Source organism: Aotus nancymaae, unplaced genomic scaffold (assembly GCF_030222135.1).
Source record: "Aotus nancymaae isolate 86718 unplaced genomic scaffold, 86718_ANA_hifiasm-v0.15.2.pri h1tg000044l, whole genome shotgun sequence".
Taxonomy (NCBI): Eukaryota; Metazoa; Chordata; class Mammalia; order Primates; family Aotidae; genus Aotus; species Aotus nancymaae.
In genome coordinates, this window is record NW_026988458.1 from 324,461 (window position 1) to 352,041 (window position 27,581).

Sequence of the window (27,581 nt, forward strand, 5' to 3'; positions counted from 1 at the left end):
GTCAGTGAGCTCAAAGACAGAGTATTTGAAAACACAGTCAGAGAAGAAAAAAGAAAAAAATGAAAAGAAATGGAGAAAGCTTACAAGATCTATGGAACAACGTCAAAAGAACAAATCTTCAAGTTATCAGAGTTAAAAGGGGGATTGAGAAAAACAAAGCAGTAGAAAAGTTATTTAAATAAGTAACAGAAAACTTTCCAAACCTGGAGAAAGATATAAATATTCAGGTACAGGAAGGTCAAAGGTCACCAATCAGATTGAGTCCAAATAAGAATACTCTAAGACATATTATAATCAAACTCAAAGATCAAAGACAAAGAGATGATGTCAAAGGCAGCAAGAGAAAAGAAACAAGGTTTTGTGGAGACCGATATGTCTGGCAGCAACTTCTCAGCAGACACCTTATAGGCCAGGAGGGAGAGGGATGATATATTCAGAGTGCTAATGGAAAACAATTATCAACTAAAAACAGTGCACCCAGCAAAGCTATCATTCTGAAATGAAGGAGAGATGCCAACTTTCTCAGACAAACAAAAGCTGAGGAAATTCATCACTACCACACCTGTCCTACAAGAAGCACTAAAGGGAGTTCTTCAAACCAAAGGAAGAGGATGCTAATGTGATTGTTACACTAATACTGTAATTATGGTGTGTAAACCACTTATATCTTTTGTAAGACAAATGAAAGACAAAATTAATTAAATAATAACCAGAACAATTAGGAGATAGGCAATATAAAAATATAAATTGTGACATCAAAAATGCAAAATAATGCAGAGAAGGGAGTTAATATGTATATGGTTTTGTCTCTTTTTGTGCAATCAAAGTTAAGTTGGTATCAGTTTTAATAACTTGTTATAACTATAGAATATTTTTTGTAAGCCTCATGAGGCTTACAGCAAGGGCATGTAACATGAGCAAATACATATGCACCCAATACCAGAGCACCCAGATACATATATATAAAGCAAATATAAACAGATCTAAAGAGAGAGACAGACTGTGATACAGTAATAGTAGGGGACTTCACACCCCACGTTCAGCAATGGGAAGGTCATCCAGGCAGAAAAATCAACAAGAAACACTGGAGTTAAACTATATTCTTGGCCAAAAGAGCCTGACAGACATTTACAGAACATTTCATCCAATGGCTACAGAATACACATTACTCTCATCAGCAAGTGGAATATTCTTCAGGATAGACCATAGGTTAGCTCACAATACAATCTCAACAAATACAAAAACATCAAAATTTATAAAATCTCTTTTCTGACCACAATAGAAAAAACTAGAAATCATAACAAGAGGAACTTTGGAAACTATGCAAACACCTGGAAATTAAACAACATGTCATCCAAATGACCAGTGGGTCAGGTAAGAAATTAAGGAGGAAATTTTAAAATTTCTTGAAACAAATGAAAATGGAAATATAACATACCAAAACCTATGGGATACAGCAAAAGCAGTGCTCAGAGGGAAATTTATAGCAATAAATGCCTACATCATAAAAACAGAAAGACTTCAAGTAAACAACCTAATGATGCACCTCAAGGAACTGGAAAAGCAAGAAGCCAAACCCCAAATCAGTAGAAGGAAAGAAATGACAAAGATCTGAGCAGAAATGAATGAACTTCAGACAAAAAAAAAGACAACGGATCAACAAAATGAAAAGTTGATTTTTTGGAAAAGATAAACAAAATTGAGAAAGCTCTAGCTAGACTAAGAAAAAAGAGTTAAGACCCAAATAAGTGAAATCAAGGATGGAAAAGGAAACATTACAGCTGATACCACAGAAATACAAAGGTTCACTAGAGACTATTATGAACAGCTATACACCAACACGTTAGAAAATCTAGAGAAATTTTATAAATTCCTGGACACATACAGTCTACCAATGTGGAGCCATAAAGAAACAGAACCTGAACAGACCAATAAGTAATGAACTGGAAATCATAACAAAAAGTCTCCCAGCTAAGAAAAGCCCAGGCCCTGATTGATTCACTGGTGAGTTTGATCAAACATTTAAAGAACTAGTACCAGTTCTACTCAAAACTAATCCAGACAACTGGAGAGAAGGGGATACTTCCAAACTCAAGCAATGAGGTTAGTGTTACCTGATACCCAAACCAGACAAGGACACAACACAAAAAGAACACTACAGGCCAATGCACCTGATGAACACAGACACAAAAGTCCTCAGCAAGACACCAGCAAGTGGATGCCAGCAGTGCATTAGAAAAACCATTCAGCATGACAGAAGGGACTCATCCAGGAATGCAGGGACGGTTTAATACCTGCTAATCAACAAATGTGATCCATCACATGGATATAATCTGGAGCAAACACCACGATTATTTCAGGCAATGCTTAAAAAGCATTTGATATAGAATTCAGCATCCCTCATGACAAAAACTCAAAAGATTGGGTGTAGAGGAACATACCTCAAAATGATAGAGCCTGTCAACAACAAATCTACAGCTAACCTCATACTGAGTGGGGAAGCTCAGAAGACTTTCCACTGAGATCCAGGACACGACAGTGGAGAGGGACCCACACAGCTTCAGACTCTTCATCTTTCACAGCAGGGAGCCAGCAGCTAATCGGAAGTTGATGATCTACGAAATAGCAGTGGGACTGTTATTTAAAATTGGAATGCTAGCTTGAAAAACTAAGAAACGAAGTAGTAACTGTGGTTATTTCTAAAGAGTGGGTCTACAGACGGCTGCGGGGCTTTAGGGATACTCTCAATTTTTAATCTGGACTCCTACAGTTGAAAGTTTTGTACCATGCATTTTGGGTACTACTGAACAATAACACCACCAAAAAAACCCCATATATATGTATATATTTTATGGAAACCTTCAAAAATAGAATGTTCCCACCTGTCTCCACCTTCTACTCGAGGCTCTGAACTGGAGTTGTAGATTAAGGCCCTGGAGCCTCTTGAATTTTCCCCAGGCAAAGGAAACTGACTTTCTTTTTGTTACGCATGACTCAGGGCCAGCCCTGTGAATTTAGAGGAAGCAAGGGTCGCGCTTTTACGTGTTCACTGCCTGCGCTTGTTGCAGAGATGCCGGTGCCCATCGGGCGTGCGTGCTTGTCACGTGAGCTCTCTGCTGTGAGGTGTTTTTCTCTTTGTAGTCTCACAGCCTGTGCTCCAGCGTATGCAGTGTGAACCCAGATTCACTCATGCTGGGATCAGCGCCGGGGACAAGCCTGCCTGGTCGGAAGTGGAATCTCCTGGGATGAGCATGGGGGGACAAGCTTGCCTGGTCGGAAGAGGAATCTCCTGGGACAGGAGCCCCAAAGTGGTGCATCGTGGTTCTTTCACCGCCATGCAGGGAGAAGTCTCGGTCCCTTCTCTTCAGAGACAATTCCTTCATCTGTCTGGTTTTTCACCAAAAATATTAACTGTCTCATAACTTGCCACAATCATTCCCCACCCCCATTTTTGCCATCATAAACCAAAAAAAAAAAAAAGATATTTCTCTGACTCAAAGCAAATATATAATTTTAAAAAGACAGCAACAAGCGCTGGCGAGGGTGTTGAGACATCAGAGGGCTTGTGCACTGCAGCAGGTGGGAAGGTGCAGCCCTGGGAGGGCAGCCGCGTGGCTCCTTGGATTATTAAACCCCGTGGAACGCTTGCACACTGCTCACACGGCACCATTCACAATAGCCAAAGCCCAGACGTCCATCAGTGATGAACGAGTAAACACGGTGCATTGCATGCGTTACGTGGAGTAGCTTCCAGCCAGGAGGATAGCCGGGCGGACCTGGAGGACAGGGTGTTCAGTGGAAGACGCCAGGCACAGAAGGGGAAGGACTGGTGTCAATCAAGACGCTCACGCACACACTGTCAGCACCTGTGTGCAGGCTGTGGGGCATCCGTGCGGGGCTGGCGTCCGTGCGGGGCGTTGTGTGGGGCTGGTGTGCATGTGGAGCTGGTGTCTTCTGTGTCGGGCTGGTGTCATCCATGTGCGGCTGGTGTCCCTGTGGCACCAGGGATACGTCATCTGTGTGGGGCTGGCGTCCGTGCGGGGTGTTATGTGGGGCTGGGGTGCATGTGGAGCTGGTGTCTTCTGTGTGGGGCTGGTGTCCCTGTGGCACCAGGGACATGTCATCCCTGCACGGCTGGCGTCTGTGAGGGGCTGGCGTTGTCTGTGCGCGGCTGGCATCTGTGAGGGGCTGGCGTCTGTGTGGGGCTGGTGTTGTCTGTGAGGGGCTGGCGTTGTCTGCATGCGGCTGGTGTCTGTGAGGGGCTGGCGTCTGTGCGCGGCTGGCGTCTGTGAGGGGCTGGCCCAGGCCTATCCTTTCCCTCCTGCTTTTAGGTCGCAGGGCAGTTCCTCTGCAGCTGGTACCAGGAGCTGAAGGTGTTTCCAGCCAGAGGTTCCCATGGGTATTGCTGGGGCGGATGGCACCTTCTGCCTGGTCTTTGGCCTGGGCTTGCTGGGCAGCTGTGCAGGGCTCTGGTGGCCACCTTTCGCCCTCCACACCAGGGAAGATCAGGTTGTATTCAAGTCATCCTCTGTGAGGTTTCCACGAAGTCCTCACCTTCGTTCCCTGTAGCTTTCCCCTTCCCCCTTCACCTCCGCTCCCCTCCTCCTCCTCCTTCTCAGAACATCCCTGCCATCTTGGTCTCTTATTTTCTTCACTCTTCTCAGCTGCTCTGCCCCTTTAATGATAACCTATTAGAAATTGCTGTGCAGTTAGCAAAAGGTGCCACATGAAGGAGCAGAAGGCGCTGGGGACAGAGCCCGCTGGGAGGCATGAGGCGAGGTTTTGTGACTCACCTGGCACTGCTGCCCCTGGTTGGAGGAACTGGGGGCTGTCCTTGCATCGCTGTCCTAGTAATTAGGAGCTTCACACACAGTGGAGTTTTGAATCTCTGTTTCTTACAAATCGTCCCTGATTTGTTTCCAGAATCTTATTTATTGATAAAAGATTTTCTTATTTGAGACAAGGCCTCTGTCATCCAGGCTGGAGTGCAGTGGTGTGATCATAGCTTACTGCAACCTCCAACTCTGGGATCAAGTGATCCTCCCACCTCGGCCTCAAAAATAGCTGGGACTATAGGCGTGTGCCACCACACCCGGCTAATTTTTTGTATTTTCAGTAAGAGATGGGGTTTCACTATGTTGGCCAGGCTGGTCTCCAACTGCTGGGCTGGAGCCATCCACCAGCTTCAGTCCTCAAAATGCTGGTATTAAAGGCGAGAGCCACCTGTGCCTGGCTCATTATCCAATGTAAGGTTGTTGGAAGGAAATGCGAATCCCAGAATCAAGCTGTGGATGTTGCTGGCCCCGGCCCTCCAAGGCCATCTTGAGAAGTTGACTGTCACTGAAATGGGAGGTGGTGGTGTCAGCTGGGCACCCTGCTGGTCCTGGGAGCCATCAGCCCTGTGGCAGCCTGGAAGCAGATCCACTGAGACTCAGAGCTCTAAGGCTGGCTCGTTCATCCTGGCACTGCCGGGGCCCTCCCTCCAGAGGTGCAGCCGGGGCTGTGGAGCGGAGCCTTGGGGCTCTGAGGCTGGCTCGTTCATCCTAGTGCTGCCCGGGGCCCTCCCTCCAGATGCGCAGACCAGGGCTGTGTAGCCGGTGCAGGCAGCTCTGCCTTCCCAGGTTCCCCCACAATCCTGCCTGCTCTGGAACCTTGCTTGTTCCAAGAGCCTGCATAGAACACTGGTCTTCAGGTGGTCTCTGTCTGTGTGGACTCCTGCTGCCAATCTTTAGGAGTTTCATGCCCAGATAAACAGTCCCCATTCAGAATCCCATCACATACGCTTAGGACGAAGGGAATAAATACTCCAGACTCACTACTTCCTTGTGATTTTGCTGCATGCTGCTGCCACCAGGTTCCAGGGTGTCTGGCTGGTGCATCAGAGGGTGTGGGTGCCTCTGGACGGGGCCTGCTCGCCTCTGTCTGGCTTTGGGGCCACACTGATGGCTTGATTGGCCAGGAATGTTCGCGCCACAGAAATCAGGAAGTGCCACACATTGAGCTCATGTTTGAACAAAGGTTTTGTTGAATGTCTAGGCTTTCCCGAACGTGAATTAAATAATCTTGTCTGAAGCTCTTACACTGTAATAGCACAAAAAATTAAGAAAATGTTTTTCTGGTATTTAAAACGTTACTGGTTTTATTTAAATCAACGAAGTTGCTTGTGACACTGATGAATGAGTGAAGTTGCAACGTTCCGTGTGGAAGCTGGAAGACATGTCAGCCTAATTCATACTATTTCTATGATGGGAGAAACATGTATCACACTCAATAATTATGCACTTTTTGAGACTGAGCTAGTAGGTGGGGGTTCGTGTGCCTCTGCTTGTCAAATCATGGTTCAGTGCAGCCCGGATTGGCTTACAGACGAATTTGCTGTGAGAATCAAGTAGCTCTGTGAATGTGAAATAGAGTATTGTGTATCTCATTGTTTTTTGTGAATTATGTGCGACACATCTTTTAGACTAGTGTGATATGTGACTTAGGTTATTAACCTAGTTCAGCTCATGCAGGCATTCTTTCCCCTGAAGAGCCAGGTATGGTTAAATACCCACTGGGGGCTGCAGCCCCAGCCCTGGCCATTTCCCTTTCGAGTGGAGGCTCAGTGTGAACTAAAAGTCACTTGGGTTAAGGAAAGTTGTTTTCCCTGCTCCTCGAGACAGGACGCTGTTGGGATCGGAGACGTTCTCCCTGGTTTTCTCTCAGCGCTGCATGTCGGGGGAGTGAGACCCGCGGGTTCCCTTTGCTCCTCACTCTTCGTTCAAGGGTGTGTCCACCCGGGGAGGAGCAGCCTCGTCACCTCCAAGCTCAGGGAGGTTCACCACTGTCCGTGATCACGAAGAAAGCGTCCCTTTCTGAAGCAGATGTCAGCGTTGTGGTCACCGCCCGTTGTAATAGACGCGGGGTCCCCAGGCCCCGGCCCTGCCCCAGGTGCAGCCGATGTGTGTGCAGGCGTCGCTGGGCGCCCCGTCCCGAATCGGCCTGCACGAGGGAAACCGGGGCACCCGCAGACCCTCCGGCTCCAGATCTGCCGTTGCGGGGACGTCCTTCATTTCAGACGCGGGCGACTCGTGCCTCTGCGTGCCCCTGAGCCCCCCAGGTCCCTGGTCAGCTGGTCACTGCGGGGAGAGGGCATCTTCACGCCTTCCCGGCTCTCCGCAGAAAGCGGCGTCTCGGCCCTGGCTGCATCCACAGCCACCCGGGAGCCTTCTAAGCACGACGAAGGTCTGTTCTTTCTGCCCGGAGCCCCTCCCGGTCAAGGGATGGGAGTCTGGGTGGGGGTCCGGACGTTGGTCCCGTGAGAGGCTGTGTGTGTGCAGCCGCAGCCGGCGAATGCGGGTGCGAGTCCTGTGTGGGAACTCGAAGGAGGGTGGCCGCAGCCTCGGGGGCTGACGCGGGGAAGCGGGGCGGGCTCTGCCGCGCGGGAACGCGGGGGCCGAGGGTTTCCGGCCCTGCTGCGCGGGGAACGCGGGGGCTGATGGTTTCCGGCCCTGCTGCGGTGGGGAACGCGGGGGCTGAGGGTTTCCGGCCCTGCTGCGCGGGGAAACGCGGGAGCTGAGGGTTTCCGGCCCTGCTGCGGCGGGGAACGCGGGAGCTGAGGGTTTCCGGCCCTGCTGTGCGGGGAAACGCGGGGGCTGAGGGTTTCCGGCCCTGCTGCGCGGGGAACGCGGGGGCTGAGCGTTTCCGGCCCTGCTGCGCGGGGAGCCGCGGGGGCTGATGGTTTCCGGCCCTGCTGCGCGGGGAACGCGGGGGCTGATGGTTTCCGGCCCTGCTGCTGGGGGAAACGCAGGGGCTGAGGGTTTCCGGCCCTGCTGCGCGGGGAACGCGGGGGCTGAGAGTTTCCGGCCCTGCTGCGCGGGGAAAGGGTGCTGAGCGTTTCCTTGCGGCGCCCGTCTGTCTCTGCTCCTTTGTGCACTGGGAAGGGGGGCTTCGTTTCAGCCTGCCTTTACTTTCCCTCTTTTCTCGTTATTCCCTGGGTGTTCGCAGCCGCCAGTTAAATTTCGAGTTTGAACCGCTGGGACGCGCCTCTGTGGTGAAGAGGGTCTGTCCTGCAGGCGCGCCTTTCCCGTGTTTTGTTACGTGTTTATATCACGAGTGAGCGCAGTCAGAAGCCGCTCACAGGTTCCGAGTCTGTCTCGGGGTTTTCTGGAGGCGGCGCTCCCGCGCCGTTCACCTCGGAGTGGAAGCCTTTCCGCAGCGGCTCACTAGCCCCGCTGGCGTCACAGGAGTCGGAACCGCGAGTGCACGTGCTGTGGCCGGGCCCGCGGGCGGCGTTTCCGGAGTGCTGGGTGACTTGGCCCGGCCTCGGGGGTCGCTCTGCGTCGGGAGGCCGGGCGGGGACCGGCTTCTGGCCGACCTGGCTCCGACGCCAGGTTTCCGTGGATGTTTGGGGATCACTTGGGTCTCCGGACGGGTGGGTCTCTGACATGATGCGGCAGCATCTCCTCCGTGGCCCACTGCTAACAGCCTCCGCGCCAAGCACGAGAAGAGCGTCATTTCGCCAGGAGCGTGTCACTGCGGCACTGTTGGGTTTTGGGGGGACGGCTCTCTCCTGAGGGGCACTGTTGTGTTTTGGGGGGACAGCTGTCTCCTGAGGGGCACTGTTGTGTTTTGGGCGGACGGCTCTCTCCTGAGGGGCACTGTTGGGTTTTGGGGGGACGGCTCTCTCCTGAGGGGCACTGTTGTGTTTTGGGGGGACAGCTGTCTTCTGAGGGGCACTGTTGTGTTTTGGGTGGACGGCTCTCTCCTGAGGGGCACTGTTGTGTTTTGGGCGGACGGCTCTCTCCTGAGGGGCACTGTTGGGTTTTGGGGGGACAGCTGTCTTCTGAGGGGCACTGTTGTGTTTCGGGTGGACGGCTCTCTCCTGAAGGGCACTGTTGGGTTTTGGGTGGACGGCTCTCTCCTGAGGGGCACTGTTGGGTTTTGGGGGGACGGCTCTCTCCTGAGGGGCACTGTTGGGTTTTGGGGGGACGGCTCTCTCCTGAGGGGCACTGTTGTGTTTTGGGGGGACAGCTGTCTCCTGAGGGGCACTGTTGTGTTTTGGGTGGACGGCTCTCTCCTGAAGGGCACTGTTGGGTTTTGGGGGGACGGCTCTCTCCTGAGGGGCACTGTTGGGTTTTGGGGGGACAGCTGTCTTCTGAGGGGCACTGTTGTGTTTTGGGTGGACGGCTCTCTCCTGAGGGGCACTGTTGGGTTTTGGGGGGACGGCTCTCTCCTGAGGGGCACTGTTGTGTTTTGGGGGGACAGCTGTCTCCTGAGGGGCACTGTTGTGTTTTGGGTGGACGGCTCTCTCCTGAAGGGCACTGTTGGGTTTTGGGGGGACGGCTCTCTCCTGAGGGGCACTGTTGGGTTTTGGGGGGACGGCTCTCTCCTGAGGGGCACTGTTGGGTTTTGGGGGGACGGCTCTCTCCTGAGGGGCACTGTTGTGTTTTGGGGGGACAGCTGTCTTCTGAGGGGCACTGTTGTGTTTTGGGTGGACGGCTCTTTCCTGAGGGGCACTGTTGTGTTTTGGGTGGACGGCTCTCTCCTGAGGGGCACTGTTGTGTTTTGGGGGGACGGCTCTCTCCTGAGGGGCACTGTTGTGTTTTGGGTGGACGGCTCTCTCCTGAGGGGCACTGTTGGGTTTTGGGGGGACGGCTCTCTCCTGAGGGGCACTGTTGTGTTTTGGGTGGACGGCTCTCTCCTGAGGGGCACTGTTGTGTTTTGGGGGGACAGCTGTCTTCTGAGGGACACTGTTAGTGTTTTGGGTGGACGGCTCTCTTCTGAGGGGCACTGTTGGGTTTTGGGCGGACTGCCCTTTGCCCTGGGGAATAGTGTGCAACGGGACACTGAACAGCACCCTGCACTGTGCCCACCGGATGCCAGCAGCACCTCCCATGGTGACAACAAAATGTGCCCCGGGGAAGCAGCCCCTGGTGAGTACTGTTTCAGCTGTTGTCAGGGCCAGGCCACCAGTAAGCACCTCTGGCGCCTGCTAGGACCCCTCCCGCTAACTGTCACCAGAGACTCACCCTCCCTGTGGTTGATGTTTAAATTACATTAAAAGTCGCTGTTATTTGGGAGGGTTTAACATTTAGCCCTGGATGAGGAGCAGACACCGTGGGCGGCAGTGCTGGGCCATCCCTGAACGAGGGGCAGGCACCCTGGGTGCAGTGCTGGGCCCTCCCTGGACGAGAGGACTCAATGGATAAATTAGTAAGCAAAACGGGATTCCTTTGCACAATGGAATATTATTCAGCCTTAAAAGAGAAGGGAATCCGGTTGGAGGTCACAGCAGGGACCACCTGGAGGACATTTGCTGAGTGAAATGAACCTGGCTGAGAGGACGCGTCCTGTGAATCCCACTGACATGAGGCCCTAGAGCAGTCAGATCCACAGAGACAGAAACTGGGGTGAGGGCTGCTGGCAGACAGCAGGACTTGGGGTGGGGATCTAGTGTTTAATGCTGGGAGACAGCAGAGGAGGGATGGGAGTGAGTGTTTAATGGGGACCCAGCAGCCGTCTGGGAGATGAGAGAGTTCTGGAGAGGATCGTGGTGAGGTCTGCCAACTCGGTGAACATGGTTAATGCCACTACATTGTACACTCAAACAGGGGAGATGGAAAATTTTATGTCTGTTTTACCACAGTTAAAAAATTAAAAAAAAAAAATAAAGGGACTAAAGTGGGTAAAACAAAACAAGACACAGCAATCCTTAGATCTAGGCTAGCGGATCCCGAAGACACAGCAACCCTTAGCCCTGGGCTGGCGGGCCCCAAAGACGCAGCAATCCTTAGCCCTGGGCTGGCGGGTCCCGGAGACGCAGCAATCCTTAGACCTGGGCTGGCGGGTCCCGGAGACGCAGCAATCCTTAGACCTGGGCTGGTGGGTCCCGGAGACGCAGCAATCCTTAGCCCTGGGCTGGCGGGCCCCGAAGACGCAGCAATCCTTAGCCCTGGGCTGGCGGGTCCCGGAGACGCAGCAATCCTTAGACCTGGGCTGGCGGGTCCCGGAGACACAGCGATCCTTAGACCTGGGCTGGCGGGTCCCTGAGACGCAGCAATCCTTAGTCCTGGGCTGGCGGGCCCCTGCTTGCGCTGCTTGCTTTTGAGGGTGGTGTACGTGTCACTCTGCCTTTCGGCAGTACACGTGGTGTGTGCATCAACATTTTGACTTGTGGCAAAAATCCAAGACCGTAGAGAACTAGTGAATGCACACAAGCAGAGGCCAGCTCATGGCTGTGAACTAAATCTGTTGTTTGGAAATGTCTGCGATTAGCAGGGGACCAAACATGTTGATGTTGTTGGTGATATATGTCACTTTTACCTCTTAGGTGAAGCCAAAAACCTTCCCTCTTACCCGGGGCCAAGCAAGATGAGGGATTGCTACTGCACGGTGAACCTGGACCAGGAGGAGGTTTTCAGGACCAAAATTGTGGAAAAGTCACTCTGGTAATGTCCTCTGTTGCTTTACTTGACACTGATGTGTTTTCTTTGGTGTAGCCAATGACCAGAGTGTGTACATCACCTTCCCATTTTCCCACGTGTAGAGAATGACCTGAGTGTGTACCTCACCTTGCCACTTTTCTTGCTGCCTTTAGTTTGAGGAGGAGGAGGGGAAATGCTCCAAGGGCTCTGGTGTTGAGGAAGGGGAAATGCTCCAAGGGCTCTGGTGTTGAGGAGGGGGAAATGCTCCCCGGGGCTCTGGTGTTGAGGAAGGGGAAATGCTCCCCGGGGCTCTGCTGTTGAGGAGGGGAAATGCTCCAAGGGCTCTGGTGTTGAGGAAGGGGAAATGCTCCCTGGGGCTCTGCTGTTGAGGAAGGGGAAATGCTCAAGGGGTCTGCTATTGAGGAAGGGGAAATGCTCCCTGGGGCTCTGGTGTTGAGGAAGGGGAAATGCTCCCTGGGGCTCTGGTGTTGAGGAAGGGGAAATGCTCCCTGGTGCTCTGGTGTTGAGGAAGGGGAAATGCTCCCCGGGGCTCTGGTGCTGAGGAAGGGGAAATGCTCCCTGGGGCTCTGGTGTTGAGGAAGGGGAAATGCTCCCTGGTGCTCTGGTGTTGAGGAAGGGGAAATGCTCCCCGGGGCTCTGGTGCTGAGGAAGGGGAAATGCTCAAGGGCTCTGGTGTTGAGGAGGGGGAAATGCTCCCCGGGGCTCTGGTGTTGAGGAAGGGGAAATGCTCCCTGGGGCTCTGGTGTTGAGGAAGGGGAAATGCTCCCTGGTGCTCTGGTGTTGAGGAAGGGGAAATGCTCCCCGGGGCTCTGGTGCTGAGGAAGGGGAAATGCTCAAGGGCTCTGGTGTTGAGGAGGGGGAAATGCTCCCCGGGGCTCTGGTGTTGAGGAAGGGGAAATGCTCCCCGGGGCTCTGCTGTTGAGGAGGGGAAATGCTCCAAGGGCTCTGGTGTTGAGGAAGGGGAGATGCTCCCCGGGGCTCTGGTGTTGAAGAAGGGGAAATGCTCCAAGGGCTCTGGTGTTGAGGAAGGGGAAATGCTCCCCAGGGCTCTGGTGTTGAGGAAGGGGAAATGCTCCCCGGGGCTCTGGTGTTGAGGAAGGGGAAATGCTCCAGGGCTCTGGTGTTGAGGAGGGGGAAGTGCTCAAGGGCTCTGCTATTGAGGAAGGGGAAATGCTAAAGGGCTCTGGTGTTGAGGAAGGGGAAATGCTCCCTGGGGCTCTGGTGTTGAGGAGAAAGTGCTCCCTGGGGCTCTGGTGTTGAGGAGGAAGTGCTCCCAGGGCTGTGGTGTTGAGGAGGAAGTGCCCCCAGGGCTCTGGGGTTGAGGAGGAAGTGCTCCTGGGGCTCTGGTGTTGAGGAGGAGGTGCTCCTGGGGCTCTGGGGTTGAGGAGGAGGAAGTGCTCCTGGGGCTCTGGTGTTGAAGAGGAAGTGCTCCTGCGGCTCTGGGGTTGAGGAGGAGGAAGTGCTCCCTGAGGCTCTGGTGTGCAGGCAGCTGGATTTCTGTCTTTGGTGGTGTATGGATTTTAACTGGTATTGGCTAAATGCTTCCTCTGTCCAGGAAGGGCACAAAGGTGATGGCTTTCGCCTGGACTCACAGGAGTACTTTTTAATTAGAGATGAACGGGGAAGCTTGCATTCCACAAGAGTACAAATTAAGGATTTCGAGAGAGGGAAATATTGAGAAAGGTTTTTTCTTCCGCTACAATTTTCTAAAATAGCCATACAGAAGATGGGTGTTAACTGTGGTAAGAGACCTAGAAGCATTTATTGATATAATTTGAGGAAGAGAAGAGTCAGCCAAGAAAAACAAACTCTTAAAATTGACAAGTTTGCTCCTCAACTTCAGAGTGTGAAGATGTAGGTGCTGCCACCAGGCTGTCCAGCGCAGGGCCAGAACTAGTGTTCCTGAAAAGCTCCAGCGAGGCGGCCCCACCGTACTCAGAGGACCACTGCAGTCAAAAGCCAGGACGTGGCGCACAGCGGGACATGCAGGGACAGGAAGCCATGGCAATTTATGTCGGGGGCGGGAAGAGAGAAGCCAGGGAGAGTGTACTGGGCAGGGCCTCAGTGCTGGGCCCTGGGGAAGCGTGAGGCGCTGGGTTTCCCTGGAGCAGCTTGGGGATCAGAGATGTCTGTGCAGGGCCTCAGTGATTCGTCTTGGGGAAGCGTGGGAGGGCCTCAGTGCTAGGCCTCGGGGAAGCATGGGGTGCTGGGTTTCCGTGGAGCGGCTTGCGGGCCAGAGAAGATGTCTGTGCAGGGCCTCAGTGATTGGTCTTGGGGAAGCGTGGGAGGGCCTCAGTGCTAGGCCTTGGGGAAGCATGGGGTGCTGGGTTTCCGTGGAGCGGCTTGGGGGCCAGAGAAGATGTCCGTGCAGGGCCTCAGTGCTGGACCTCGGGGAAGTGTGGGGTGCTGGGTTTCTGTGGAGCAGCTTGGGGATCAGAGAAGACCGTGCAGTGGCAACTCCACCATTCAGTTCAGAATCATGGGTTGTGTGCTTTCATCCAAACAGCTGTTTTGGTTTTGAGAACATGTTTAGCTAAAGATTTATATCCTTGCATCTGGCTCCTTCCAAGTGGGAATGAACAACCTGTTCTGATGCCTTAGTGAATCCACTTCCTAGAAAACAGTGAGGGATCTCCTGCCCGGGAGAGACCAGCGCACATCTCACTGATGGTGCCTCTAAAAGACTGTGCTGCAGCTGCCCTCGAGGCTGAGGAGGGAGAGTCTTTGCATTACGTTAATGCACACTCTGGGTTCTTCGAAATAACTTGTCAAAAAGCACTGCAGGCTGAGGAACGTTGTCAGTCATCCAGTCTGGTTTTGCGAGAGTGTCTTGGGGATCGCAGTGGCGATGACTGGGCATAGCCGTTCTTCTGAAGGAAACAGGAAGAGACGTCACCATGCCCTTCAGAAACGACTTTGGAGCTTCCCTGGATAAAAGTCCGTCCTGTATTTACATGGTCTGATGTTAGAGGCCCGTGGATTGAAGGCCAGGAGAATTGTGAGCAGGCTTTGTCAGGCTGGGATACTCTCAGACCCGCTGAATCGAACCAGTGGGAGGAGAATCTGTTTGGGAACCTCTCTTTTAGGTGAGGTTGAGAAACAGAAGCCCATTGTGTTTCAGATATTTCAGAAAAATTTGGAAATAGAAATCATGGGTTCTGGCCGGGTGTGGTGGCCACATCCGTAATCCCAGCACTTTGGGAGGCTCAGGTGGGAGGATTGCTTGAGACCAGGAGGTTGAGACTGCCATGAGCCGTGATCGCGCCACTGCATTCCAGCCTGGGAGACACAGCAAGACTTTGTCTCGGAAAAAAAAAAACAAAAAAAAACCAATACAAAAAGAACCAAAAACGCACACAACAAAAAACTGATAGCAAAGAAAGAGAAACCATGTGAAACGGTTCCCAGAGTGTAAAACGATGGCAGCGTTTAGTGTGCACCCTGATAACCCTGCCCACGTTGATGGCCATGCAGGCTGGCGTGCCCCTGTAGTGTGAGGGCAAAATGTGAACCAGCCCACTGCATAGGAGAAGTTGGCAGGAGAAGTACTTGAAACCAAAAGCTGGCTCTCTCTTAAATTGACAGCTAGAACCCACACTACATCTGTGGTCAAAATCCTCAATCTGTGCATATGCAGGAATGTAGTCTTGCATTAGTCAGTGGTTAGCATCACCTGAGAGGCAGGTGTCAGGCACGGCCACCCTGCATGCCAGGAAGTTTAGCCCTGGCCACTGCCCTCTCCTTGCTCTATGGTGGCACCTACTCTGGGGCCAGCCCCCCGAGTCTCCTGTCCCTTGAGTCTCCTGCCCCCTGAGTCTCCCAGCCCCTCAAGTCTCCCAGCCCCCCGAGTCTCCCAGCCCCAAGCCTCCCATCCCCCCGAGTCTCCCATCCCCCTGAGTCTCCCAGCCCCTGAGTCTCCTGGCCCTTTGACTATCCCATCCCCGAGTCTTCCAGCCCCCCGAGTCTCCTGCCCCCTGAGTTTCCCTGGCTCCAAGTCTCCCTAACCCCCCAAGTCTCCCTGCCCCCCTGAGTCTCCCGCCCCCCCGAGCCTCCTGGCCCCCAGTATACTTCCTTCAGTGTCAGTGTCACCTTTAAGGTCTGATCTTTCATTTGCAAAGTCACTGGAAAATAAAAATGCCCACATCTGTATCTCTGAGCTCAGAAGGACCCCACGGTGCTCTCTGGCTGGTGGGTCTGCAGCCCAGCAGGGACCTCTCCTCATATCCCCTGGGGAGAAGCACTTGGGTCAAGTTTGATTTGCAGTTGCCCAGTATCACATCTTACTCGACAGGAAGCTGCAGATGGAATGTGTGAGGAAGGAAAGGCGGACTCAGCTTCTCTTCTTCCCTCTTTCCCACTAACGGAGGTTACTGCCCCAGCTCTACCACAGGCCTGTGTCCCCCAAGCCTCCCCCAGCATGTGGCCCGCCCCTAGCTGCGCGTCCAAGGCACTGGGGTCTGTGGGGCCTGTTTATCGAGTGCTGAACCGACGTTGGGAAAAGCGTCCTCCTCTGTTCTCCTGTGTTTTTCAAGGTGGGCAGTGGAAGTCGAGGGGCAGTGCCAGTCGCTGGTTTAACTGCAGAACGCATCCAAGTGGACTCATTTCGGGGAATGAGCCCTTTCTCTCTGGGCTTGGCCCTTCTCTGAGAAAGTGATTTTGGCAGTTTCTGTCCCACTAGAAAAACATTTTCCTGATGTTGCAAGTGAACTTTGTTCACATTCCATACCTTTAGAGCAATCACTTTTAATCATTTAAAGGGCAGCACACTATTTGTTTCCTTCCTTACTTAGACCAAAAGTATCCCTGAAATTGGATTGGCAGAGCTAGGGCTCAGGAAATAGCTTCCTGCCCTGGGACCGCCCATGGGCCGCCACCCCAGCCCTAAGACAGAGGTGGCCCCTCCTTCCCACAGCGGTGCTGAGGTGGAAATCATTGGGTCATCCAGCAGGAAATAACAGTCGGCGTCACACACACAGCAGGAAGGAGCAGTCGGCGTCACACCTGTGTGGCCGACCTCTCCCTAAAGCCCCTGTCCACACAGATAGTCCTGGCTCAGGGAGGCGCTGCCTCAGGGTTCTGGGTCTTACCCCAGCCCCTGCTGCTGTGGTTGAGATTGGGCAGAAACCCCCTGGCCCTGTTTCTGTGGAGTCACCCCCACATTCTTTGCAGGGTTCATTTGCGTGCCCATCTGCGGGAGAAGGGGCCGTGGCCACAACAGGAAGAAACTGCGGGCGTGGCCTGTTTCTGTGCCGCTGCCGCCTTCACCCGGAGGTGCCACAGCCTGAGCTCCTGCTCTGAAGAGCTGGTTATGCACTAGGTTACAAAGCTGTGTCTGTAGGAAAAGTTCTTTTGTTCAAGAAATCATGACTGGCTGGAATATGTAGGCAGAAATGTCAATGTGATGGTTATTTCTGGGAAGTGGAATTATGGGAGGGTTTTTGTTCATTTGCGTTTTTTACAATTAGAAGTTACAAGTCAAGGAACAGATGGGTCTTGTAGAGCCGAGCGAGGAGAGCTGGGTCTCCTGGGCAGACTCAGCCATCACCAGGGACCCTCCCTCGGCAGTCCTTCGGGGCTCTTTCAAGTGGAAGCCTGTCTTGTCCCCTGTGCACGCAGCGGATGTTTGTCAAAGACAGGAAGATTTCTTTCTATTCATATTGCAAGATGTAAATCACCCCCAAAATAGTATGTTTGTATAGTAGAAATGACTAAGCCAAGAAATTCTCCACAGCTCCGAAGTTTTTTAAGAGGGGAGAAGTTCTTTGGGGTTAGAAACTGAAAGGGCAGGAGGAAGGTGGTGGTTTGGGAGACAACTGTTCATTCTCTCAGATGATTTTAATAAAACCCAAGTTGTTGATTAGGAAACGCCGACCTTGATATTAAGAGATTTAGAGGAGTCACATTTCCCTGGGAACATTTATTTTCGCTCTGTCTCAAGTTAGAGCTTTAAAAAACCCTACTTGGGTTGGGCGTGGAGGTTCACGCCTGTAATCCCAGCACTTTGGGAGGCCGACTCTGGTAGATCATGAGGTCAAGAGATCAAGACCAGCCTGACCAACATGGTGAAACCCCGTCTCGACTAAAAATACAAAAATTAGCCAGGTGTGGTGTTGTGTGTATAGTCCCAGCTACTCGGGAGGCTGAGGCAGGAGACTCTCTTGAACCCAGGAAGCGGAGGTTGCAGTGAGCCAAGATCGCACCATTGCAGTCCAGCCTGGTAACAGAGCAAGACTCCATCTCAAAAAACAAAAGAATGAAAAAACTTGCTAGCCCCAGGAGACTCCTTGAAGCCCCAAACATCCCAGAGCTGCTGGAATAGGGAACCCCTCCTCAGCCCAGGGCATCCCAGGCGGGGGATCTGTTTTCTCAGTCCTGGAATGCTGATCCCAAATGTGCCAGCAGGTCAGAGCCCTTGGTCCTATCTGTGTGACCCACAAGCCCGGCCCCTCCGCCCACGCGTCTGTGTCCTTCCGTGTCATGCTGACTCACAGGAGCACGCCCGTGTCAGAATGCAGGGGGTTCTCAGCTTCACAGGAACTCAGCCGGCAGAGAGCGTGAGCTTGCTGTTACTCTGTGAGTGCTGAGCCCCTACTGCACGTGGTCCAGGCTAGGTAGGGGCTCATCTGCCGCCTGTGCCTGGAGGAGCCTCCTGGCCCTGAGGTGTGGCTGGACCACTGCAGGGAGACTCGGGGGCTGCACTAAGGTCCCATGAGAAGAAAAGGCCAGGACCCCCTCCTCCCTCCTCTCTCCTCCTCCCACCTGGCGGCCTCCCACTCCTCAGCCGCTGCCCCTTTTCCTGCCAGGCTTCACTGAGGGTTTGGGGTTTGAGATGTCTCAGTTGCTGCAGGGGACCTGGTATCTGTCTGTGCCTTTTCCTGAGAGTCACGGCTTCAGACCCAGCCGATTTTCATTGTTTGTAAGGATTGTTGTTCTTTTTTGGGGGCTATGGGGTGGGAGAGGAAAGAGCCTTATGTGCAGGAGAGGCAGAGCCAAGGCCCCAGCATTCCGGTGCCGCATGCAGTGGCGTGTGGCGTGTACTGTGCTTGCCGGCTACAGAGCCCGTGAGCCCAGGCCCAGCTCCTGAGAGCCTGAACAGATGGGGAGACTCAGGCTCGGGAGGTGAGGTGGCTCACCACGGCCACTGCAGCTGTGGGTCTCTCCCTGGCCCCATGCTTTCCTCACTGAGTCTTTGGGCTCACTTTAGACTCAGGGCTCTATTTGCCAACATTTCAAAATAACCCCACCCATCTTTAGCATTTCAAAATAAACAACCCCACCTATCTTGAACCACAGGATGCCCTGCAACCCAGTGTGTATGGGGCTTCTGCTGAGATCTGCAGTGCTGGGTGGTGGGTTGGCTGTGAGCTGACCATGGACCCCACCCTCCAGCCTCTGACTTCTGGGAGCCAGGGCTGTGTGGTCCTGCAGTGCTGGGTGGCGGGTGGGCTGTGAGCTGACCATGGACCCCACCCTCCAGCCTCTGACTTCTGGGAGCCTGGGCTGTGTGATCCTGCAGTGCTGGGTGGCAGGTGGACTGTGTGGCCCCGCACTGGCTGAGTGCTTCCAATGGGTGTGTTTTTCCTCTTGCCCTTTGTGGAGACGGAACATATTCCCTGGCGGAGTTGCCCTTTCTCTGTGGGGCGCCTCTGAGGATGAGTCAGGCAGTGACTAAGGAGCTGCAGAGCTCAGCTCAGAGGCTGGCGTGGGAGCCCCAGGGCTGCTTTGCAGACCCCGTGTGGGGTTTTGTTCCTCCTCACGCGGCGGTCTCTACCCTCTGTCTTGAGGCTGGGGCAGCTCTGGCAGCTCCCAGCTGTCCCCAGGTTTTGGGAAATGGACCCTGAGCTTGCGGCAGAGCACAGAGCTGGGAAACCAGGTTTATTTTCTCATGATCATGCGGTGGAAGCAGTCACAGGCGGGGTGGGGCAGCGCCAGCCTCACGCAGATGCTGGGAAGTGACTCGGGGAGGAGAAGGCGGGGGTTTCTCTGCGGGTCCTGGCTGAGCCCCCTCTCCTGACCCTAGGAGGAGGAGGAATTCAGTTGACTTGGTTTCCCCTTGTCAGAGCTGCTACTGAAAGGTCAACTCTGTTTTCTGCAGGAGGATTTTTCTTTTTTCCCCATGAAAGTTCACTTGATTCTGTGATCCAGAAATGACTGAGGGGAAGGAGGTTCTGCCAGGGTCTCTGCCGCCGAGGGAGAGGCTACCATGAGCTTTAATTTCCTCAGGCCGCATGGCAGGATTTCAGACAAGTCTGGTTCTCCCAGGCCACACTTTTTCTTGACTTGGAAGGAGGGTTCCGGAGCCCTCCGGCGACGAGTGGGGGCCGCCTGGGCCAGGCATTCATCCTGCATCTGGCTGCCGCTAACCTCAGCCCGAGACAAAGCCAGCCTGTCCGAGAGATACCCCAAGGTTAAGCTGCCAGTGGCAAGGGAGGCGCCTGGTGACTGTGGCCCCTTTGAGTCCTTCAGAAAGAAGAGATTGTCCAGCACAGGCCACCGAGCAGGATGGGGGATGGGGGATGCCCTAGCGTTCAGCCAGTTTTATTTTTCTTTTGGAATACGCATTAAACTCTGCTGCCCAGGGAGGAGGAAGTACAAACCTTCCTGCTGATGAAAGAAGATGGGTGGGCTCCCCCGAGACCCATGGACAGTGGGGGACTGTCCGTGGGCCTGGACTGTGCACCTGGGAGCGTTGGTGCTGCTTGGAGGGAACTGACCGTCTGTCTCTAACTCCGTCCTCGGGCTGAGCATGGAGTCCCCAAGACACCATAGGGGGAAAGCAGCCGTCCTCAGGCTGAGCACGGGGTCCCCGTGATAACATTGGGGGAAAGCAGCCGTCCTCAGGCTGAGCATGGGGTCCCTGTGATAACATGGGAGAAAGCTGAGCCTGGGGTACCTGTGATAATGGGGGAAAAACTGCCATCCTCAGTCTGAGCAGGGGGTCCCCATGATAACATGGGGGGAAAGCTGAGCCTGGGGTACCTGTGATAATGGGGGAAAAGCTGCCGTCCTCAGTCTGAGCACGGGGTCCCCGTGATAACATGGGGGGAAAGCAGCCGTCCTCAGGCTGAGCATGGGGTCACCGCAACACCATGGGGGAAAAGCTGCCGTCCTCAGACTCCACGTGGCCTCCAGTGATGATACTGTGGCCACTTCCTGCTGTTCTCTCACTGTGGGTTTTGGGTGGGGCTGGGAGGACGTGGGGCGTGGGCCATTCTGCCCACAAGGTGACGTGGTTGAGGTGGATGTGGCCAGCCTCACAGCCTCTGCTCCTGCAGGTCCTGGGATGCGTGTCCGTCTACTGGAGCTCATTTCGGAGTTGACCAGTCACGTGTCCATACTCACCCACTGGTGACAGTTAACAATTGGTGTTTGTTTTTAGTTCAGAAAAGATACCCCTTAAATGTTGTGAAGTAATCTGTCTTTTAAGTTGCAACACACATTCAGAAGGTCCCAGCGGGTTAAATCCTGAGCATGAGAAGATAGGCATTCTAATGGAAAACAGGCCCAGGGCATTTCAGGAGAAAATGAGATTTAAAACTGCTTATAAAAAGATGGACATTCCACCTCACCAATGAGTCAGACATTTCAAATTTAAGCAGCTTTTTGCCACCATTTTAGCAAACATATTTACAAGATGGAGTACGCTGGGGGTGGACGTCGATCCAGGCTTCTGGAGGGTTCCTTGGTTTTATGTTCTGAAGGCCTTAGGAGGAGTTGATTCCACGGGGATGATCTGCCGGCTGTGCAGATCTCCATTCCCAGTGCACCCACCCGTGTGGCTCCCACCGCACAGCGTGGGGACGGTGAGGGGACCAGGGGCTACTGTCCACGCACACGCCTGTTGTCTGACCCCCGCGTCTTATCCGCTCTTTGGAAAGTGGCCATGGCCTGATGTGAAAGGAAAAAGCAGACTGTGTCACAGGGAACATGACCTCACTTTTATTTTAAAAAATGTACCCGTATTTCCATTCTGTATTTTCTCTATAACATTAAACACATTTGTAGTATAATGAATCGTAAGATGGATATAGTTACGTTTATATTATTTATACTTTAAGTCTATAACATTTATATATTTGATTCCATTTTATATCTTTAGAGAAAAAACTCCAGGAGGATGGTTCCTAGAACGTTAATTCCAGATTTCACTTTCCGAGTTTTTATGCATTTAATATTTTGTTTCTTTAAAAATAGCTTTATTGAGGTATAATTCAAATACCATACAATTCACCCATTTTAAAATGTGCAATTCAGTGGTTTTTAGTAGATTTGCAGAGTTGTGCAATCACCACAGTCAATGTTAGAACATTTTTATCTCCCTAAATGGGCACCCGTGCCCTGGAATCCTCCCGTTTCCCGCCTGCAGCCTCTCCTGGCGTGGAAGCCGCGGTTCTGTGTTTTGTTGCTGGCTGCGCCTCTCCTGGGCATGTTGTGTTAGTGGAAGCGCCTGGCCAGTGGCATCTGTGCGTGGCCTGTCGGTTGGCCACGTTGTGGAGCTCACGGTCAGGGTGTCCTTTCTCTCCAGGGCTGAGCACCGTTCTGCTTTGCAGAGGCCACGTTTCCCTGCTCCCTCCTTAGCCAAAGCCACCCGCCTTGTTTCCCCATTGTGGCTGTCATGACTGAGGCTGTGAGCACGTGTCCACGTCTCGTGGACGTGTGCAGGGATGTCTGTTGCGTGCACACCTGTGGCGGCTTGGTGTTGAACATGGAGGAACCACCAGGCTGTTTTCCATGGCGGCTGTGGCCACTCTCCCTTCCCACAGGTTGTGTGTTTGGATTCATGTCGCCACCTCCAAACCCTTGTTACTGTCTCTCTGATCACAGACTGAGATGGCGTTAACCACTGCAAGCGCCGGTGCCTCCGGTGACGACTGAATCCCAGCGCCGCTGCCGTGAGCAAAGCACCAGAACCCTCTGGAGAGAAGGCAGGTGCCTCGCTTTATGACAAGGAGTTCGCTTAAGGCTCATGTCGAACTCTGTGGCCAGTATAGAGTTCAAGCTCCTGTTTCATGACCCAACACCCTTAAAGAGCTGTTCTCTTAGGTGGGCCTGGGCACCTGGGGTTTTTAGAAACTTTTCCAGGCAACCGTAGTTTGCAGGTCTAAGACGAAAAACACCCAAAGACCTGAACAACCAAAGTGCCACGCATCGAAGCAGCGTCCCCGGCCTGGGCGGCAGGTGGAGGAGGGAGAGCCCAGTTGGGCTTTGATGTGGCTGCTTCTGTGGCAGTCCCTAGATATGTGTGCCACTGGAAAAGTGAAAAAACTCCAAGTACTTTTAAGTGAGTAATTTCTGTGTGAGGTCTTTGGAAGAAGAAAAGTGCACAGTGCCCAGGCTCTGCCCGCTGTGGAGGTGGCAGAGCCTGGCTGGGGTCTCCCTGAGGGCACAGCCGCCTGCTCTTCACGGGGAGCCTCAGAGAAGGTGGGGCCTCTGCCTCCCTTTCAAGGTGCTGAACTTGAGCTGACCACTGGCCACACCAGCTCCACCACTGACGAGGCACGGTTTTGGGGGAATAGTCTGGCCCCGAGCTCTGGGCGTGCTACTCCAGCTGCGTCCCGCCTGCTCCTCACCTCACTGTAAACAGTGGAACAGGGCGGGTCCGGTCCTGGTCCTTCGTGTCCAGTCACCCTGCAGGCCCCTCACCTCCTGCAGGAGCTCCCCCGGCTCCCCTTGGCCCTGCCAGAACCGAACGCCCTGGGTCCCTGTGCGTAGCCTTTCAGGCTGGGCCGCGGCGCTGCGCCTGCAGAAGGCCCCACCTGTTCAGGCTCAGGTGACATTCCCGCCTGGTCTGCTGTGCCCGGGCCCTGGCAGCTCTGGCTGCTGACCTGAGGAGACAGGCGAATGACTCCTCCCTGTACGCCCACTGTCCTGTCTGTGTCCGTCCATCCATTGCCTCGCTGGGGACCCTGCATATTCCTGGCTGCTGTAGTGAAATGTCTGCTCTGCACCATGTGGCTTCGGCTACACCCTGACCCCTGACCTCAGCTCCCAGCACCCTCTTCTGTGCTGCCCAGGCCACGCCGGCCTCCCTCTCACTCCTACATCTTCACCACACACAAGCCCTGCTGCCCTGAGGTCTTTGCACCTGCCGTGCCTCTGCCTGGACCCCTTCCGCGGGTCTCCGTGACATCCACGGCCCTGTTCAAATGCTCACTTAACCGTCCCCTGCCCTCGTGCAAGGCCACAGTGCCCCCCTCCCGTCTTGTGCGCGTCTAATGTTCTTGGTTCTGTGTGCTCTTTGTCTGTCTCCATGGGGCCAGGACTTCGCTTCATTGGCTGCTGTTCCCAGAGTCTAGAATGGGCATGGTCAGCTGAAACAGTCCTGGGTAGAGAGCGCTGTGGTTTCTGGTCCAGCGATCCATGCCTGGTGGGGACTGTTTAAAAACATGAAAGGGGCTCCCAGTCGTTTAGTCCTGGTGTGCGGGAGGCCCCGCCATGTGCCTGTCTCACGGTGCAGGGCAGAGGAGGAAGTCTCAGAGCCAGCCCCTCAGGCAGTGGCATGTCCTGGGGAAACAGCTTTGGGGGCAGAGACACTGCCCTTCCCTGGCCGAGCACTCTCTCTGCCTGCGGGCCACACTGTGGAGAGGTAGGTGTCCTGAGGCTGAGAGGTGAGGAGAGTGGCCTCTGGCAAGGCAGCGTTGGAATGTGGACGTCCTCAGACTCCATCTTCAAAGCCATGCTTTCCCAGGGGGCCCGTGTGGGTATTTGCACCCCTCCTCTGACAGGCTTCAGTGACGTCTGTCACAGATTCTACGTTTAGACATGCCGTAGAGTCTTCCTGGTGGAGGCTGACATCCCCTCAGCCTTGTGGATCTCACCAGGGCCTGAATCAGGTGGGGAGGAGCAGCTGCATGGGAGCCCGGGACGCTCCACCAGGCGGGACTGCACGGGAGCCCGGGACGCTCCACCAGGCGGGACTGCACAGGAGCCGGGGATGCTTTACCCAGCGGAACTGCACAGGAGCCGGGGATGCTTTACCCAGCGGGACTGCACGGGAGCCAGGGACACTCCTCGAGGTGGGACTGTCCTGTGAAGGTGCAGGGGTTTTTGAGACAGGGTCTCACTCTGTCACCCAGGCTGGAGTGCAGTGGTGCAATCACAGGTCACCGCAGCCTGGAATTCCACAGCTCAAGAGATCTTCAGCCTCCCAGGTAGCTGGGACTACAGACGTGTGCCACCAAACCTGTCTAATTTTTAACTTTTCTGTAGAGATGGGGTTCTTGCTCTGTTGCCCAGGCAGATCTCTAACTGCTGGGCTCCAGTGACCCTCCCGGTATGGACTTCCACAGTGCTGGGATTACAGGTGTGAGCCACTGCATCTGGCCTGGATGGAGGTTTTTAAAAGAGTTTAGGGAAGTTACTAGAAAAAGGCTCTGGCCTTCCCCTCCCACTTCATCTCCTGATTTTGGTTGTCACTGGGATGTATGTTCCAGAGCACCCCTGGCCTCAGGAGAACCAGAGCACCCCTGGGCTCAGGAGAATAGCGGCTCCCCTGCAAGGGGCAGGATCATCTGTGTCCACAGCAGCAAGGCCTGGTCCCTGGGGACTGCGGTCAGCGTAGCCCATGGTGCCTGTGGCCAGTCTCCTGAGCAGCAGGGCCTGGGAGGGGCATTGTCAGGCAGGGAGGACGGGCATGGGTGCTGGTCTGGGCATCAGTGGCGTTGCCTGAGAGGGAAGGAACAAGATGCGTCCGGGTGAGGGTGGCATCTGGTCTGGACCCTCAAGTGGACACCGTGTTTTGGCTCGAGGTCTGGCATGGCCCACCAGGATTTTCTGCAAAACAGGAGATGGTCTCTGTGTTCCATCCAGTCTGGTGGCCACAAGTCAGGAGATGGTCTCTGTATGTTCCGTCCACTCTGGAGGCCACAGGCCATGGGCTGTTGAGCACCTGAGGAACTGAATTCTGTGGCGGGAATCCAGGCTCGGGGGAGGTTGTGGGGCAGGTGTGCAGATGATGTGAACTGTGAGCTGCTTACCCAAGGAATCTGCTGTTCCTGCTGGACATGTGGACGGCCCTGGCCAGTTGTGCTGTCTCCATGGGGCTCGAGGCATCCCTGGGGCCTTTGGGGATGTCATTCTGCTGATCCATTTGCAGGTACAAACCCACAGTTCTAGGAGCTGACCGATGCCCCCAGCCCTCGCTCCTGTCCTCACACCACCTGAGTGCACAGGCAGGGGCTTCACTGGGCTACTTCTGACCTCTGTGCTAAAATGAATGAACAAGACAGGAAAGTGAAGACAACACACACCCGGGGAAGTGACCTGGGGATTCCCGCCTCCACCGACCTCCAGGACTCTGGCCTCCCAGGGCCTCAGCCAGGCCCTGCCCTCTTCAGCACGTTGGGAACACCTGCCTCTATGCAGCATGTGCTAGGGTGGCAGCTCTTCAGCCTTCAGCCGGCAGGCCGAGCCTGCACCCCAGGGAAGCCATTGTGCTGGGTCCCTCGTGCTGATGCCCTGGCCAGAGGTGCCCCTTCCAGGTCTGGGGTGGGTGGTGGTGGTTTTAGGGCTTTTAGCATGTGTGTTCATTCTCAGAGGTGGTTAATTGCCCCCAAAATGTGGGGACATGCTTCCACTCTCCTCCTCGAGCCTTCTGGGGTTTTACATTCTTCCAGGAGTTTCTTCGGGCTCCCTGGAGATGGCGTCATGGCCTTGGGCTTCAGGCTGGCTTTGTGCAGAGTCATTGCGGAGAGAGGTTTCCTTCCTGTGGGGGCCTCCACTGTCCCTGGAATCACCTTCCTATTCCTTAAATAAATCATCAGTCTAAAAAGCTGAAGGGACCCTCTATTCCAGCACAAAGACAGGCTCTATCTTTCCTTAAAATTCTGCAGAGCCTTCATTAAAATGAGCGCAAGTCCTGTAGCACTGCGGCCTCTCCAGGCCTCTGCCTCTGAGTGGCCTCCCCAGCGGCCTCCTGGTCTGAATCTCACTGCACAGGCAGCCCTGCCCCCTGCTCCTCTCCATGTGGACTTGGCATCCAGAGTTCAGCCGCTCCCCTCTTGTGCCCATCTGGCTTGTGGGAATGAAGCTGGGTCATGGCGGTGGCTCAGGGCTCTGCAGATAAGTCTGGCCGGACGTCCTGCCTGGTTTCCTGAAAGACTCGAGGTGACTTGCAGGAAACAAAGTAATAACTTGGTTACTTTAAATTTAAAAAGTTATATGAAGTGAGGAGAAAAACATTAAAACAGGACATTGGAACCACCAGATAAAACACCACCAGAGATGCAAGCCCAAACGCTTATCCGTCCTGCACTCGAGCTGGGTCTGGCTCCAGGGATCTCAACTGCAAATGTGGAAAATGGAAATGTGATTTCTGTTTCCCAACTGGGCACCTGGGACAGTCCCGAGAGGTTTCTGGTGGTGCTGACACTGTCCATGGAAATTGAGTTGCCTAAAATTCATAAATAAGCCAGAAATCCATTCAATAAAAAGATAAAAATAGCAGAAAGAAAAAGGTACAAGAAAACATACGAACTCCATAAAACGTAATTGTGATGTTCCCCTTCTTCAAGAGGGGGGACCCATGGTTCCTGAGGACCACAGCTCCTCTTAGCAGGTGGCAGCCTGACAGAGGGGCCCAGTGCCCTGCCCCTGCCTTCTGTGATTCAGGAACAAGGCTTCTAAAGCCATTGCTGGAGGAATTCCTGGGCGAAGGCTGGAAAAGCAGCATCTTGCTCTCCAGGAGTAGCTCGGCAGGGCTTAGGCAGCGGGGCTGAGCGTGGTGTCCTGGGGGGCTGCTGGCTCGGGGGTGTTCAGTTGCTCTCCCAAAGGCTCTGCTCAAGGGGCTTCTCTTACTGTGACTCTGCTTGGCAGTGAGGGGCTCAGTGGGGAACCCAGGGCAGAGGCTACTGGCTAGGCACCTAGGAGTTTCTGGGTGCCTGGGAGGGTCCCGTGAGGTTTCTGGTGGAGCTGATCACTTTGGCCTCAGTGGCTCTAAAGTTGTTCTGGAATGTAGAGAAGAGACTGTTTTGTCATTGTAAAAACCCCAAATGTTTTGTGGATTACTATTGTTGATGCATGTCCTGGGAAGCACTTTGTCACCTGAGGCCTTATGAATACTAAAATGTCTGGTGTCCCTTTCTGGGCTTTGAGGTTGGTGGCGGTTTTTCCTGCTGGTGGGGATGCTGTCTGCAGAGCACCAGGCTACTCCGCGGA

General features: G+C 54.0%; 1 protein-coding gene across 2 annotated transcripts in view; it reads left to right on the plus strand.

The window, feature by feature from the left end:
• The window catches only part of RASA3 (RAS p21 protein activator 3), a 139,121-nt gene that overhangs the window by 36,306 nt on the left and 75,234 nt on the right, over positions 1 to 27,581 (plus strand). The window contains exons 1-2 of one of the 2 annotated variants that reach the window (XM_064361818.1): positions 9,653 to 9,914; positions 11,312 to 11,429. In XM_064361818.1, the coding sequence (XP_064217888.1) occupies positions 9,890 to 9,914; positions 11,312 to 11,429 (143 nt within the window). In that variant the 5' untranslated portion in view covers positions 9,653 to 9,889. Of the gene's footprint in view, positions 1 to 9,652; positions 9,915 to 11,311; positions 11,430 to 27,581 lie in introns of those variants that run through there. The other variant, XM_064361817.1, reaches the window with a different exon arrangement.